General features: G+C 36.7%; 1 protein-coding gene across 2 annotated transcripts in view; it reads right to left on the bottom strand.

The window, feature by feature from the left end:
- Positions 1 to 17747, bottom strand: part of RhoGAP102A (Rho GTPase activating protein at 102A) — a 284922-nt gene that overhangs the window by 154738 nt on the left and 112437 nt on the right. For both annotated transcript variants that reach the window (XM_090388211.1, XM_090388210.1), the window contains 2 exons: positions 16727 to 16883; positions 11584 to 11682 (listed from right to left, as the gene is read on the bottom strand). In XM_090388211.1, coding sequence (XP_090244337.1) covers positions 11584 to 11682; positions 16727 to 16883 — 256 coding nt within the window. The remainder of the gene's footprint in view (positions 1 to 11583; positions 11683 to 16726; positions 16884 to 17747) is intronic.

Genomic DNA, 17747 nt, shown 5'->3' with positions numbered 1-17747 from the left:
CTGAGCAAGAGGAAGAATCCCATCAGCACTGAGCATGCTCAAACCATTCAAGGCTTTATACATCTCAATCAGATCACCTCGCAGGTGCCTAGTCCCCAGACACTGTAATCTGCAAAACTTAAGCCTTTCTTCAAAGCTTGGGAAGAGGTGTGGAATTATATATTACAGTACAGAAGAACAGCACCCAAGGAAATATCTGTAGAAAAAGCACACAGCAGGAACTGAATATCTGTTTGATAGAGAGTGGAGAAATGTTGTAAGAGACAGGTAATCAATCTACCTGACTATTATTTTTTCAGAATCTAGGAGCTTAAGAGAGGTTTACACTTTGACTTGATTGCAGATTAGTTTATATCTACTGTAAGCCTCCATATCACCTGATAATTTACATGTATCTCATTTAGTTTGCTTCTCTGCCACACAAGTTTCATCAGTTTATCTAACATCCATTTTGGTCTTTTAGTTGGTACAAAAAAGCCAATATTTTTCATATCAAATAAATGCCCAATGCTTTCCTTTCAGAATTTGTGATGGTAACATCATTAGTTGGCCTAACTGCACAGTATTTAAAAACTGTCCAGGATCACTAATAGTCATCTGTACAAAAGCAAAATAAAAAACCCTCTCCTCTGCCCTCAACAGTAATTACATTTTTAAGTAAATCAAACATGAAAACACTGATCAGCACCACCTAGTGATTCCTTTATCTGCAGGTTATTGATGCATAAAGAGTCACTGCTGATAATCAGATTAAGAGTATCGCTTTCTCATTGTCTCACCAAAATAAGGGTGTGGAAAACAGTCAACCAATAAATCTAAAAAAGTATTGCTACTGCACGAGATTACCAATCTATAGGTTCAATCAATATCTGGAAAATTAAAAGTCCCCCATTATAAGACATTCTGACTTATTGGCCCACTGTATTTGTCTGTGCAATATTTCATTACTTAACTAGTATTTCAAATTCATCAAATTTATTTACTACACTCCTAGCATTAGCATACACAAAAATACACATGCACCCATTATTGCTCCTAGTAACCATAACACAATCCACATATTTGCTAGTTCCATGAGAACCCCAGCAAACCTTATTCCCCAATACCCTGATTTTTAGGTTGTGTGTGTTCAACAGAAGCAGTACAAGAATCAAATAGTCCTCTATGGATGCTGCTAATCTATTTGCCTGTGTATACCACAAGCTAGCAGTTTTCTGACCCACCTAAGAATGTCTCCACAACACCAGCAAATAATCTATCTTGTACCCCTTCCATTTAAGTATTATTCTCCTCTGTGCCTGTTCCATCAGATCTACAACTTATTTCACACACAAGCACAAGAATATCTCAGCAGAGGGCTGCTTGTATCATCAGCAAACAAGTTCCACTGGTAAGGGGGTAGCCCTGAGCTGAAAGTAAGATAGGATCCCGGAAATTTAGTAGTATTACAATTTACTTACATAATTAGACAAACTAAGTCCACAAAATGGTTTCCAGCTGTAGGCTCGAAGAGTGCTTCAATGGGCCACCAGCAAATTTAGACAATAAACTCGAAATATCACTATCATTCATTAATAGATATTATAAACAGTAAGGGGATCCAACACTAAACACTGTGTTGCCTCCTCCATAATGTTAGTCAATGAGTAGCAGTGGCTATTTCTAACTATTCTGTCTGTTACCATTTAACCATCTCATTATCTGGTGCAGTATAAGTTTTCCATACTGCCAGATTGCTCCAATTCATACCAAAATTTTTCATATGGAACCAGGAGGGGGACTCGCATGAGCCCCTTGATAATTTTTGGAGTTTATCCAAGGTGCTTGTTAAACAAATTAGTCTGATAAAATTTAACAGGGCTATTTTAACCAGAAATGATACTTAGCTGAGCTTTTTCAGAAGCAATTCTGTTGTTAAACAACCACTGTAGGGAACAGCAGCAAAGAAGACTTTGCTGAAGTACTTTATGATGTCAGAAATATTCTTTGCATCTGGTTCCTTTGTGAGAACCTCACAACAGCTAATCAGAATTGTCAAGCTTGATCTCCTATTAATAAATCCTCATGCTGTGATTGCCTCATAATTCCACTCCTATTAAGATGATCTTGTGTTATTTCTTTAATTACTGACTCCAGTATATCCCCTGACACATAAATCAAACTTAGAAATCTATAGTTACCCATTTCACCCATTGAAACGCACTTTAGAATAGGAAATACATTTACATATTTCTAATCTGTAGGGACTTTTCCCCTGAATCCAAGGATACTCTTGGTATTACAGATAATGGTTTGATAACCTCTTTTGTCATTTCTTTTAATATAACTGGATAGCATTAGGAGAGGCATATGATGCAAGAAAGCAAGCTTATGCAGCATCAGCCAGAAAAAAGAAAGAAAAAAAAACTTCCACTTCATCCCTCTGTTCGTTCAAAATACCTGTCCAGCTGAACCTTAAATTTATTTAGGCTATCAACTTCCACAACAAGGGATGGAAGTCTGTTCCACCAACCAACTACCCGCTGGCTAAAGGCAAATTTCCGCAGATCTATCCTACATCTGTCTTTCCTCAATTTGAATTTATGCCCTCTCAGGTGATTATTCTGAGCAACAGGCAGAATCCCATCAGCATTGAGCATGCTCAAACCATTCAAGCCTTCATACACCTCTATCAGATCATCTCGCCGGTGCCTAGTCACCAGACACTGTAATTTGCAAAACTTAAGCCTTTCTTCGTAAGAGCAACCCTTTGTTCCATTCACAAACCTTGTTGCCCTTCTCTGTACCTGTTCCAGCAGCTCTACATCCTTCTTGAAATGAGGCCTCCAGACCTGTATACAGTACTCAAGGGGTGTGGCCTGACCATTGCCTTATACAAGGGAATAATCACCTCCTTATCCCTGCTAGAAAAATTCCTGTATATCATTGATAAGACGCCATGAGCTACTCTTGCAGCCCATCTGCACTGCTCAGGGAACTTCATATCTGCCTGCACAATTACCCCCAGGTCCTTTTCATTCTCTATCACTGTCAGTGTAGCAGAAAATGGTGTCACTTAGACATAAGTGATGCTAAATATATGAAGTACAAGGTATATAAGAAGGACAGACAGGAGAGGAGAGGTGCAAATGTTATGCTCTTAGTTAGGAAGAATATTAAGTTGAAGGCAATGAATCCAGTTGACTTGGGTGACTAGTGCAATGTTGAGTCAGTTGGGTGTGATATAAGCACTGGGGAAAAAAATTTAAGAGTAGGAGCAGTTACAGGCGTAATGACTCTGACGAGTATAGTAAATTGCTATACAGGGAAAGAGAGTGGGCCAGCAAATCAGAAGGTCTTGCAATGAGGGATTTTAACTTTTCATATGTTGACTGGAATTTGTGGGCTGGTCACTCACATACTAGCAAGACTTTTGTGGATTTCTTGAATGACTGTTTTCTACAGCAGCATCTTAGAGAGGCAACAAGAGGAAGCAATACTCTTGATCTGGTTATCAGCAGTAATTCTTCATGTATTAAGAATCTGCAGTAAAAGACCCACTGGGTGGTAGCAATCACAGTGCACTAATATGGAATTTAATTTAAGATATAACTACTGTCAAAGATAAAGGGAAAGGATTTTGCTTTTGAAAGGATGACTACAGTGGTCTCAGACAGATAAATTCTGTGCCATGGGACCAACTCATTATGTTACCAACAGCAAATTTTAAATGGGAAGCATTCAGAGAAGTAATCAAAGAAGCTACTATGTTTTTCATACCAATACTGTTCAAGGTTTAGACCTGATGAATTATTGAGATACATGGCAGAGAAGAAAAGTCTATGGGATACATATAAGTTATCAGGTGACACAGAAGCCTATGGTAGATATAAATTAGTCTGTAATCAAGTCAAAATGGAAGTTAGGCAAGCTAAGGCAAATTAAAAGAAACCTCTGGCAAAAAATGCAAAGAAAAACAGCAAATACTTTTCCTTATATTAACAATAAAAGGAAGGGGATGAATCACATTGGGCCTTGATGTTTATGGGTTAACTGCTGATGACCCTGCTCAGGTTATGGACAAATTGAATAGGTATTTTGCATGTACATTCACACGTGGCTTTTTACGACTCCAGCTAATAGAGAAGTTTTCTTAAATTTTTGCTTTTTTATTGACTTAAATTGTCATATTAATTTATTTTCTGGAGTTGCTTTATACTCTTAGTAACAATACTTTAATTTGAACTTAGATAAAAGGTTTTGTAGGTTATTACTTAGTATCGGTAAGGGTATCTAATCCACGTGTTGGACAAGTTTTGCAGCTCCAACAAAGTTTTTAATTATATTTAGCCGGTTTATTGACTTAATTGTTAGATTAAATTATTTTCTATAAGTAGCTTATAGACTTAGTCAAGCTCCGTGGTTTATTTTAAAAGTAATTAATACCTCGTGTCTGTAGATTTACCATTTGTAACTTGCCACCATCGTTATACGATACAACGTATACCCCGAACTAGATAGCGTAAGGTTTAACGGAAAACTAGATAGCGAGTATAGTAGTATCAATTAATCAGTAAAATTTACTAATCTTATTAAATTTCATTGTCAATTAAATTGTACTTTTTTAACTAAATACATATAACGACCTAGTTTTTACAAACGTAACATTATAAATTAATACATATAACTTGACAAGAGATAAGAAAGTTATATAATGTAACTCGGAGATAATATTCGATACTGAAATACAGTAAACCCCCACTATTCGCGGGGGTTACGTTCCTGAGAAATGTAGCGAATACCAAAAACGCAAATACTGAGTTATGGCTGCCATAGAAATAAAGAGGTTCCGTTCCAAAGTATGAAATATATAAGAAAAACTAGTCTAAAATTTTGTCTATGTATGTATTATATGTACCTTCATAATATGACTATGTATATAGACAGTACATAGTGAAATGCAAGCATATGGCATCGAAATGAAAATAAGAAACAATTTAATATTAAATGTAATATTTATTAGAAATTTCAAACAAATCTTTCAAACCAGCACCTTTGCTAGCAAAAAAACTTATCCCGCCAGTGCTATCACCAGTTTTGCTAAAGTGTTGATAAAGAAGTTTTGCCTTTTCACGAATGATGAGTGAACTTAACGGAATTTTATTTTGAGTTCGGTCTTCTATCCACAGATTTAAAGCTTTTTCCATTTTTTCAAATTTAACATCACGAGTTATAGAGAAAATTTTTGAAGCAATTAGCGCGTTTTCACGGACCCTACAGCGGATTTTTTCGGTTTTTTTGATTTTCTTCCGATTTTTTCTTCCTCATTGATTTTATAATATTTTGCCACTGAGGAGACACTTTCACCATTAGAAATTTTATCTAATAACCCAATTTTATTCGCTAATGTCATCACCTTCTTTGATATTTTCACATTTCTCTTGTTATTCGTAGCCATATTTTTGTAGGGGTTAGAAAGAATTTGTCCACAATTATTTGTTCACTTTCTTCCGTTAACACACTCGAAAAAGTCTGTTTTACACTGCAAAACGGTAGATTTATCATTTTTGTAAGCATATCAATTTATAAATTGATAAATATATTCAATTTATAAGCATAGAAATTAAAATCAAACGACGAAACCTTCCATGACAAGCACATAACACATACTGAACAAGGATTAGCGAGAAACATCCACGCTCGCGATTTTGTCACCCCTCTCCCCCCACCTACTGAGCGCTGTTTTAACTGGGAAAGATAATTTTAGCCATGCTCGTGTTTTTTTATGGTGGAAAATATTCATGGCGCTTTAAAATTCACATTTTTTAGGTTTCATTTTATATTAAATCAGAGATCGCGAATACGCGAAACCGCGAATACAGATACCGCGAATAGCAGGGGTTTACTGTACATACATATATAGTGTTATAACAGCATTGGGATATAAGTTTAGGGTTATATTTTGTATTGGAATTTTATTTGAAATTGAACAGAAATCATGACAGACCAGAGCAGCAAAGCTAAAACTAACGGGAGTGCTGTGGCTCAGAGGAGAAATGGAGGGGGCGGTTGTCCTCTGAATCATAGCTTTTTGAAATGCACTGCTTGTTTGATGTTTGTGGAGCAATTAGGAGCGGGACATGATATTGCAAAGGGGAATGTCTTTGTGTGTGCGCAACATAAGGAGGGTGAGGAAATCAGGCGCCAGGGTGATTGAAGGACAGGGTGGATGCCCTTGAAGGATTAAATTGAGAAACCCATCAAGCTCTCAGCTGCCCACATCAATGCCAGAGCTTGCACTTGAACATCACGCAACACAGTGGCAATCCCCAAGGTAGAATGTGCTGGTCTCAAAGGAACTAGTTGTTGCCGGGGAATCTATTGTCAGGGAAATGGGAAACATATTGTGCAAAAAGGATAGGTGGGAACAAGACCAGGATATGTATACCAGGGGCAAAGGGTGATGACATTGTAGAGCAGATATCATCTTTTAATGGCACAAAGGGTGATACTGTTGTACATGTTGGCACTAATGATATTAAGAGTAGGAGACCAGTGGAATTATTTAACAAGTACAGGTCAATGTTCAAAAAAAAGCCGTGAGTTAGGGTTGAACTTGAAAGTGTCTGCAATTCTGCACAGACACGATAGGAGGGAGTATATGACGATAGCCTTGTCATTCAATTCAGCCAGAGATTGTGCAAAACTCAAGGGGTAGAATTTTTCTCAGCGTGGTCTGTGCTTGTTAACAGGAGAGATTTTTTTTTCAGGGATGGGATACACTTAAATAGAAAGGGTGCAAGGATATTTGCTGATGCTATCGAGGCAGAGTTAGGTGGGTCAAAAAATTGATAACTTGGGGAGATACACAGACTAATAGCTTAACAGTAACCACTGGCAGAGATGAAAGTGATTCTTGCACTGCTTCTATTTAAATGCAATTGAGCAGCACCTTGGAAAGCAAGACAATGGGGATTTCCAGGACTACTGGGAGTCATAGTGGAACAAGTAAATACATGGGCTGGGTTAGGGTAACTAAGAATACAAACAGGTGCATATATATTTGCATGTACACCAATGCTAAGAGAGTAGTTAATAAATTTGATGAGCTTGAAGTGCTGGTCAAGACATCAAGGGCAGATATTGTTGGGATATCAGAGACATGGTGTCACACAGACATAAGCAATGCAGAATTGGCATTTGGGGAGTACAATGTCTACAGAAAGCATAGACAGGACAGGAAGGGAGGAGGGGTTAGGCTGTTAGTTAAGAAACACATAAAATCTAAGGAAGTGCATCCAATTGATGTTGGCAGACAACGGAATGTTGAGTCTGTTTGGTGTGACATAAGCACTGGTAAAGGAAAAAAAGAGTAGGTGTGTGTTACAGGCCTAATGAATCTGATGAGTATAATGGGCAATTGTGCAGAGAAATAGAGTGGGTCAGTAAATCAGAGTGTCTTACAATGGGAGATTTTAATTTCCCAGAGATTGACCAGAATTTGTAGGTTGGTCACTCACACACTAGCAAGGTTTTTCTGGATTTATTGAATGATTGTTCAGGAAGCTACTAGAGGGAGTAATACTCCTGATCTGATTATCAGTATTGATTCTTCATGCATTAAGAATATGCAGATAAAGGAACCACTAGGTGTGGTAGTGATCACAGTGTGCCGGAGTGGGATTTACTCAGAGAGGTAACTACCATTAGGCGTAAAGGGAAGGGGTTTTGCTTTTGTAAAGGTGACTACGGTGGTCTGAGACAGTATTTAAATTCTATACAGTGGGAGACAACTTATGATATTACCAACAGCAAATTCAAAATGGGAAGCATTCAAGGAATTAATCTTGGAAGCTACTAGGTTCTTCATACCAACTAAGAAATATTGTTCAAGATTTAGGCCTAAATGGAGTCAGATGAACTAATTAGACATGTGGCAGAGAAGAAAAATGCATGGGATACATATAAATTAACAGGTGACACAGAAGCCTATGATAGATATGAGCTGGTCTGTAAACAAGTCACAAAGTAGGTTAGGCAGGCAAAGGCAGATTACGAGAAATCTTTGGCAAAGGAAAGAAAAACAGCAAAAGAATTATGTAAACTCTAGACGGAAGGGGATGAATCAGATTGGTCCACTTGATGTCTATGGTTCAACTGTTAATGATCCTGCTCAGGTAGCTAACAAACTAAATGAATATTTTGCATCTACATTGGCAGTAAGCTAGATAATCTTGTAATAACTGAGAGTAAAGTGGAGGAGAAATTGTTGAAGATAAACATAAGAAAGGCACCTGGGGTGGATGGAATCTATCCAGTTATATTAAAGGAGGCAGCAAAGGAAGTAAGCAAACTATTAGCCATATTATGAGAGCTTCCTTGGACTCAGGGGAGGTATCCATGGACTGGAGATGTGCAAACGTGACCCCAATCCACAAAGAAGAATCAAAGGAAGACACAGGTAATTACAGACCTCTTAGTTTAACTTCTGTTACAGGGAAATTAATGGAGGCACTGGTTAAAGAAGCACTGCAGGATCATCTAGACAAGACTTCAGTTATAGCTCGGACACAGCATGGGTCTGTTAAGGGGAAGTCTTGTCTGACCAATTTGATTTGACACTATGATATAGTCACAAAGGAACTGGATGCAAAGAATATTTTTGATATCATACATTTGGATCTTACAAAGGCTTCTGATACTGTTGCTCAAATTGGAGCAGTGTGGCATTGGAGGCAAATTGCTGCTATAGATAAAGGGATGGTTGAGTGAGAGAAGACAGAGTGTTAATCAACGGACACTGCTCTTTGTGGGCTAATATTTTTAGTGGAGTCCCCCAGGGTCTATTGTTGTTTTCTGTATTCATTAATGATACTGATGATGGTATATCAGGTTTAATGTCTAAGTTTGCAGATGACACAAAGGTCAGCAGGGTTGTTAATGACACTAATGACAGTATGCTGCTGCAACAGGATCTAAAAAAGTTGAGCAGATGGGCTCAGAGGTGGCATCTGAAGTTTAACATTGCCAAATGTAAAGTACTGCATATGGGAAGCAGTAACCCCAGAGTAACTCATCAACTGTGTGGTACGTACTATACTGACAGTAGTAGAGAGGACCTGGTGGATAATTGTGCAGGCAGATATGAAGTTTTCTGAGCAGTGCAGATTGTCTGCAAGAGTAACTAATGGAGTCTTGTCAATGATATACAGGAATTTTTCTAGCAGGGATAAGGAGGTGATTATCCACTTGTATATTGCAATGGTCAGGCCACACCTTGAATACTGTATACAAGTCTGTAGGCCTCATTTTAAGAAGGATGTAGAGCTGTTCGAACGAGTACAGAGAAGGGCAACAAGATTAGTGAATGGAACAAAGGGTTGCTCTTATGAAGAAAGGCTTAAATTTTGCTGATTACAGTGTCTGGGGACTAGGCACCTTTAAGGTGATCAGACTGAGGTGTATAAAGCCTTGAATGGTTTGAGCATGCTCAATGCTGATGGTATTCTTCCTCTTGCTCAGAATAATCGCCTGAGAGGGCATAAATTCAAATTGAGGAAAGAGTTGTAGGATAGATGTATGGAAGTTTGCCTTTAGCCAGCGGGTGGTTGATTGCTGGAACAAACTTCCATCTGTCATTGTAAAAGTTGACAGCTTAAACAGATTCAGGGCGGAACTAGACAAACATTTGGAGCGAGTGGATGGGTGAAATGAGAAGGGTGTGTGTTTTTTTTTTGGCTGATGCTATATAAGCTTGCTTTCTTCCAGCATGTGCCCTTGCTAAAGCTAATGCTAATGGGGAATTCTTTAGGATAGGGGATGCTATATCAAACTATAATGAGAAAATAAATAACTTTGTGAAAGCTGAAAGGAAAGTGAGGAGAAATTGTTGACGGTGGACATAAAAAAGGCACTTGGGGCAGATAGAATTCTATCCAATTATATTAAGGGAGGCAGCAAAGGAGGTTGTTGTTGTTGTTGTTGTTTGGTTTTTAGGAGCATTAGCAACTAAGGCCATATTGCTCCAGGATATGCGGTGGTCATTCCTTAACCTTTCCGCATCCTCCGTATTTGGTGGTGACGGGCTCGAACCCCGGTCTAATCAAGAAGCGTGTGCTACGCACTGCTGCTCCTTCCCACCTGGCTACGGAGGCGCCGTAGCAAAGGAGGTAAGAAAACCCTCAAGCCATAATTACGAGAGCATCCTTGGATTCAGGGGAAGTTCCTATGGGCTGGAGAAGTGCAAATTTATTCCTAATTCATAAAAGAATCAAAATATGACACAAGTAATTACAGACCTTTTAGCTTAACATCTATCTGTTCCAGAGAAAATAATGATATCACTGGTTAAAGAAGTAACGCAGGACCATTGGGAAATGCATTTAATTATACTGCAATCACAGCATGGATTTGTCAAAGGGCAGTCTTGTGTAACCAATCTGATAAGTTACTACGATGCAGTGGCCAAGGAATTGGATGCAAAAAATAATTTTGACATCATATACTTAGATTTCCAGAAGTCATTTGATACTGTTGCACAAAAAAGATTGGTGTACAAAATGAAGCAATGTGGCATTAAGAGCAGGTTACTACTATGGATAAAGAGATGGTTAAGCGGAAGAAAACAGAGAATGGTTATCGTTGGGGACTGGGCTTCATGAACTAATCTTATTAGTGGAGTTCCACACTGTTCAGTGCTGGGTACATTGTTGTTTTCAATATTTATTGATGATATTGATAAAGATATATCTGAGTTTGTCTTAGCATCTATCTAAGTTTTTTGTATAATCTACAACCTTAATGTCTAAGTTTGCAGATGATACAAAGGTTGGCAGGGTGATTAACGACAGTGATCAGGATTAGCTACTGCAACAAGATCTAGGAATGTTTGGTCAATGGGCTGAGAAATAGCAGTTGAAGTTTAACACTGACAAACGCAAGGTGCTGCACATGGGTAGCAGTAATCCCAGAGTAACTTATCAACTCTTTGGTACTACACTCAGGGTAGTAGAGAATGAAAAAGACCTGCGGATAATTGTGCAGTCAGATATAAAATTCTCTGGCAGTGCAGACATGATGCTAGGACAGCTCATGAGGTTTTGTCAATGGTATACAGAAACTTTACTAGCAAGGATAAGGAAGTAATTATCCTTTTGTATAAGGCAATGGTTAGGCCACATCGTGTATACAGGTCTGGAGGCCTCACTTTAGGAAGGATGTAGAACTGCTGGAATGGGTACAGAGAAAGGCAACCAAATTGGTGGTGGAAAGAAAAGGGTGTTCTTACCTGGAAATGCTTCAGTTCTGCAAATTGCAGTGTCTTGAGACCAGGCACCTGCAAGGAGATCTAATTGAGGTGCTTAAAGCCTTTACTGGATTGAATAAGCTGAATGTTAATAGTATTCTTCCACTTGCTGAGACTACATGAACTTCTGCCATGAACACCGGATTAACTGGACTCAATGTTTATAAAAAAAAAGAAAACTTTATGCATTCTCTAAAAGTCAACGCTTACGGAATTTATGTTATTAAAAGCGAAAAGTTATTAAAGTGGATACAATAGTTATTTTTGGAAACTATTTTAGGAAGTTAAAAATTATTAACCTTTTTCCTTATCCTTTGCTTCAAACAAACTAGTGGTGGCAGCTTTCTTCTTCAATATCATAGCTCGTCTCTTGACCTTGTGATAAGCAACTGACTCACCTAAAAACAGACATTTTAAAGTATATTTTTCAAAATAATATGTTTCATTAGCAAGAAAATAAACACATACTAAAACCATAGGGCAAGAAATATTTACAATTCTTTGCCTCTGCCAGTTCAACCCAAGATTTTATATGTCCATTAATCATTAGCTTCAGTATGCATAAGAAAACAAACAATAACAATAGCATAATTGCAATTAATACACAAATAAAACAAATTTGTATTTCTTTAACAAGAATATATTTTAGATAATATCCACACTTGCATGGGATCAATCAACCAACTGCCAACATTCAAATGCACTGCTTCTATCTTTCCCTTGATTTATGAATGCAATTCTCAAGCTAACTCAACTATCACAGAGTTGCTACCTGCAGTGTAATCATGGTTCTTGCTGTCTTAGCTCTCTGTAGCTATGGGTAGTTTAGTTTGTTTTTCTGATAATGCAGTCCAGCCTGATAAGTCTGATTTATTATGAATTGTTAAAAAAAAAAAAAAAAACATGGGGGGGAGCCTCAGTACATAGATGCACTTATTTGTGTGTTAATTGCAATTATGGCCTTTAAATAGTTATAAAATATTTCATGAGGGGGCATTCAAGTTATAAGGTCTTCAAATTTTTATTTCTCACAAAATAGTAAAAATATATGTGTGGGACTGCATTTAGTCTAACTGCCAATTAGTTCTGAATGTTTTCTGAAGATGGCAGCACAATGCAGTATGTTATTATTATTAGCCATATGGTGCAAGGAAGCCTGAGGCTTATGCTGCACCAGCCAAAAAAAATTTTATGAATTACCCCGAGAGAGAGAGAGAGAGAGAAGGGAATCACCAAGAAAAAGAAGAATGATGATATCCAGCTCAGGACCCTGGGTGTGCCAAGCCCATACTCACCAGATGTGAGCCCCTGGAGTAAAATGATTGCAGCACCCTAAACAGTATATTACTTAAAAATGGCATTCTTCACTCATCAAAACACACACACAAATGCGCACGCACGGGCAATCGTGTCAACTTGTGTGAAGCAACTCACTCAAGATGCTACAGTGAATGGATCTTTCTTTTCCTCAATTATCACAATAGATGAGACATGGGCAGTGTGTCCACTGCCCATGTCTCATCTATTGTGAAAAATAGTAATTTTTATTTTATAAAACACAAATTCAATAAATTTATGTCAAATAAACAACATGAAGAATCACATTAACTAAGTGTGGTACTTGTTAGGTAGTAGATGGTGAAAATACATCACTAAAATTCAAGACATGAAATTTTCAAAATAATTAAATGGGCAATATTTCTGGCTGCACAAATTGTAACTAAACGCCACTATTTCAAGTGTCCACATTTTCGTTTTATGGTTTTCAGGTTCCTTTTATTTTCACACAAACCATATCTGTTGATAGCGTTTCACACAAGCTGTCTACTTGTGACTAATTCTTTGTTTGTATATCCCAAACAAGATTGCAGGCTGTGAATAGGTTCGCCTGAATTGGTTCCTAACAGATGCTATTGTAATTATAAAGTGTCCCACGGCTTTCAGGGAAGTCTGTAGCCACTAATTCAATCTTCAGCAGTTTCGCTGTATGGTTTTCACATTCCTTTTTTTGTTTTTTTCCAAGCAAGAGCTTGTGGCTAATTCTTCCTTTGTATACTGCAAACGAGATGGTTTGGTCGCAGCTTATAAGCAATAAATTTTGTTACCTTTTTATTATATATGCATCTGTACTGTAATATTGCATGAAGATAAGCTGAGCACCCGAATGAGTTATCAGAAAAATTAATAAATGATTTATACACATGCAAGAAAGAAGAATAACATTATTACAATACAGTACTTGCATGTTTGATTATAATTTGTATATATATATATTTTTTTTTTCCAAATTTTAATCTGTGATTTTCATATTAAACTGTGATTATTGTCAGTAATGTGGATTTTGTGAACTGATTATTAGCATTTAGATATTAAATAATAATAAAAATCTTTTTGTTTGCTATTTTGTTTTCTCATATTCTCTTATTATAATATTCATAAATATAAATATGCATAATCTGTATATTTATATTTATGCATATATATATATATATGCATATTTTAAATTTATATTTATTCATAAATATAAACATACATATTTGTTTGTAACATATACATATGTCATAAATATTAAATAATAATAAAAATATATACTACATGTACCCCCGAAGTTTACATTCTCCCCCCCCCCAGTGCATGTACCCCCAAAGTTTACATTCTCTGGTGCAAATGCTCTGGATTCAACATGCGACACGGGCTCCACTCTTCAATCGAAAAACAAAAAGTGTGCCTAATGGAAGCACACTGATTCACCACCGCCCAAAACGTTCAGTGCTGCTACAAGTGGAAAGAAAAAAATTATGGTTATTGTTTACGAAAATGAGAAACAACAGTGGTCCAAGAACCGATCCTTGAGGGACCCCACTCCTAACATTTCACCAATCTGAATAACATCCATTAATCACAATCCTCTGCCTTACGCCCTGCAGCCACCCAACAATCCATCTTAAATCTTACCAGTAATTCCAACCTCTTCAAGCTTACACAGTAACCTCTCATGAGGGACAGAGTCAAATTTTTTGCTAAAATTTAAATATACTATGTCGAAATTATTCCCTAAATCCAGCTCAGTGACCATGACTGGATGTTGTTTCGTGACAAAGGCATTGCAGATATGAGATTTGGCTTTGATGAGCACGTCTAGAGTTGATCTGTTTTTCCAAAAGCCATTCTGATGATCTGGCAGGAGATTCTGTGACTCAAGGAACCAAGTTAGCCTTGTATGAACCATTCTTTTTGAAAATTTTACATTGCCAATTATGGTTGCGTCTGGAGAGAGGAGGTTTTCAAGACTCAAAATGATTAAAACATATTCACGAGCAACAATTGGCCAAGAAACAATTAATGGATTGGCCATTATGCAAATAGAACGAACAAGATATACTAGAAGATATGAAAACATCAGACTTTATAGACAAATTTATATCAAGTAAATATCTTAAGGTAATGATGGGAAAACTTAAGTTTATATAAATAATGTTCTAGTCATTAAAGTTTAAATAAATAATTATGATCTGAATAATTATTGGGTGCTTTCTTTATTTTTCAATTTTACGAATTCCACCTTTAATTTTTGCGAGGGGGCCCCAGATGAATATTTTGCCCAGGGCCGACAGGAGTCCAGGTACAGCACTAGATGCTCTTCATGGCAGAAGATTTCCTAGCCAACAAGCAGCTGCTTCTGCTATTTACCAGTGGGCTGAACATACCTCCAAGAAAACTTTGCCACAGCATTTGCAGCTTGGAAGAACAGGTGTAAAAGAGATGTGCAGCTTCCAGGAGACTAAGTTGAAAAAGTGAGGCAAGTGTCACCTCTGTACCTTGTGCACTTTATGAGAAATAAATTTCGAGACCTTATAACTTGAACGCACCTCTTATTTCAATTTACAGTAGGCCCTTGATTTAATGGACTTTGGATTTAAGGGACAAAAAATTTCTGTCCTAAAGGAAAAATTTAGAACCAATGTTTATATCTGATAGCGTTGCACATCAGACAGATGTGATGAAAATTCCTTCTAATGAAATAAAGGCTATTTTACTGCTAGATAATGCACCTGCTCATCCTAATGCTGAGAGGTTAGTTAGCAGGGATGGTAGAATTAAATGTGTTTTTCTACCTCCTAACACTACTTCTGATACAACCGATGGATCAGAGTGTAATCATTGCATGTAAGAGGCTGTATAAGAAGAAGTTTTTGGAAGAGGTGATGGTTGTTTTGGAAGAAACAGAAGATGCAGAAGAAGATACAAGAGGCACCAGGACACTGCAAAATTTACATGCATACAACGTCAGATCTGCTATCTTCAGCTTAGCAGCTGTGTGGAAAGATATGAAGATTACCTTGGCCAATGCTTGGAAGACGTTGTTGTGCAACGTAGTAACTGAAATGGACTTTGAGGGAGTTGAGGCATCTAATTTTCGGGACACTCCTTCTGAGGGCCTGCAACAAAAATGCAACTGAGAATGATGTGGAACAGTGGCTCAAAAATGATGAACGTGATCCAGGCTATCAAATTTTTTCTGAGAGAGAGACTGCAGAAAATGTTCTTCAGGGAGAACAAGAGGACGAGGATGATGACAAAGAATCAGTTGCACCTCATCCTAAATTGTCTGTTATAAGACAAAATATGGATGCCATCATATATTATATTGAATCATCATCAGACCCTGATGTGCTTCCTTATTATGAACATTTTAGAGAATTTTGAACTACAGTAATAAGGAGGCAGCACCAACGTAAGGCAACTGAAGCTTGGTGATTTCTTCAAGACCACTTCATCAACTGGACCTGTTTCACCAGAACCCTCTACCAGCAAGGAATTAACACCTCTCCCTCCATATGACAGTTGTTTCTGACTCTGAAAATTGTGATTCTTTCAATTAAGTTAATATTAATATTGAATATTATATCTTTTTTTAATGTATTTTGTATGTTTTTTATTCAATGGAGTTTAAGAATTTTAAAGTATTTTTCCCTCTAAAATGGATTTAAACGAAAAAACTAATGTTCACATTGAAAACAACTTCGTGTGAGCTTTAAGAAAAAAAATTTTAAAAAGTAGTGGAAACACTCCATTAGTTACATTGTATAGTTTTTTACGTGTTTAATTAAAATAAAGTTTGGTTCCTGTCGTAAATTTATTTTTATATTTTTAACAGATGTTTTAGTGGCATGTATAAATTACTCAATGTACATTATAATAATATTTTATTCTTACTTATACATTATAATAACATTTTATTCTTACTTATACATTATAATAACATTTTATTCTTACTTATACAATATAATAACATTTTAATACATCCTGTACGTTGTAAGAGCTATTTATTAATATGTTTTTAAAATACATTCAATTTAATGGACTTTCAGCAATAGTGGACACCCCTTCCCCCAATTAGTTTGTTAAATCGAAGGCCTACTGTATATAGAATTCACCAACCTTTAGGGATTTCTATCCGACATCCAAGATTCAACTCCTGAAGCTTTGCTAGAGCCACTTGTTTCAAAGCTTGTTGTTCAATCTCAGAAAGTGCCATTAAGCTACAAGTAGTTAAAATCACATGATGGCCATTTAATGTTTTCCACCTGCAGTCACCCTGCAACAAAAAATATAGAGATTATTAAAGCACTGGTTGAAAATAAGAGCAGCAATTCATACTTCAGCTAAATGGAGAGCATTACCTTATCTCAACTTCTGTCATAGTCTTTCTAGGATTCTCTGTCTGTAAAGAAATTGGGGATCTCGTTTTGCCTACCCTTGTGGGTAGTATAGTGAATAGAATCATTGCAATCTCAAACCATGTGAGAAAGACCAGAGTTTGATTCCTGCAGCTGGCGCTTCCTAAAGTTGAGAGTAGAATCAATGAGGTGACCGAGTAGAATCAACAAAATCTAGAGGCCCAAATCATTACACATTTCAATTGCCTATGTTCAGCTGCACAATCACAAAGTGTCCTCTTATTGATCACTGACAAGATATTCAAATAATTTATAAATAAAATTTAAATCAGAGGAGACCAAATGATCATCACCTAAAATAAAATATCAAACACTAGGACTTCTTAATTGTTCAAGGTTACTAGAATCACTTAATGAAAATAAAGACTAACTAGAGTCATCACATGTTAATGTCAGTTTGATTGACATTAACACACGGGACAGCAGACTAATTCCTGGGACATCCCAGAAGTTGGTATGATTCTCATATGCAGGGCAAAATTACCACTTAACATTTAATTATATCAGTTACCAGCACAAAAGTACCTTTTCTTTCATATTAACAGATAAATAAATCTCTGCTTAAATGAAAAGTAAATCTTATCAAACAAAAATCTGCACTATAAAAGAATAACTTTATCACAGTTCATAGCAATAGCCTTATGCAAATTCTATATTCCATCACTAACATTTTAGTAAAAAATTACCAAGTACTGCTAATGGATGCTATTTACAACTGAAGT

This window comes from Mastigoproctus giganteus, chromosome 2 (assembly GCF_048544385.1).
Source record: "Mastigoproctus giganteus isolate SK-2022 chromosome 2, ASM4854438v1, whole genome shotgun sequence".
Taxonomy (NCBI): Eukaryota; Metazoa; Arthropoda; class Arachnida; order Uropygi; family Thelyphonidae; genus Mastigoproctus; species Mastigoproctus giganteus.
The sequence above is the reverse complement of the archived record's forward strand: the minus strand, read 5'-3'. Positions and strand labels throughout refer to the sequence as shown.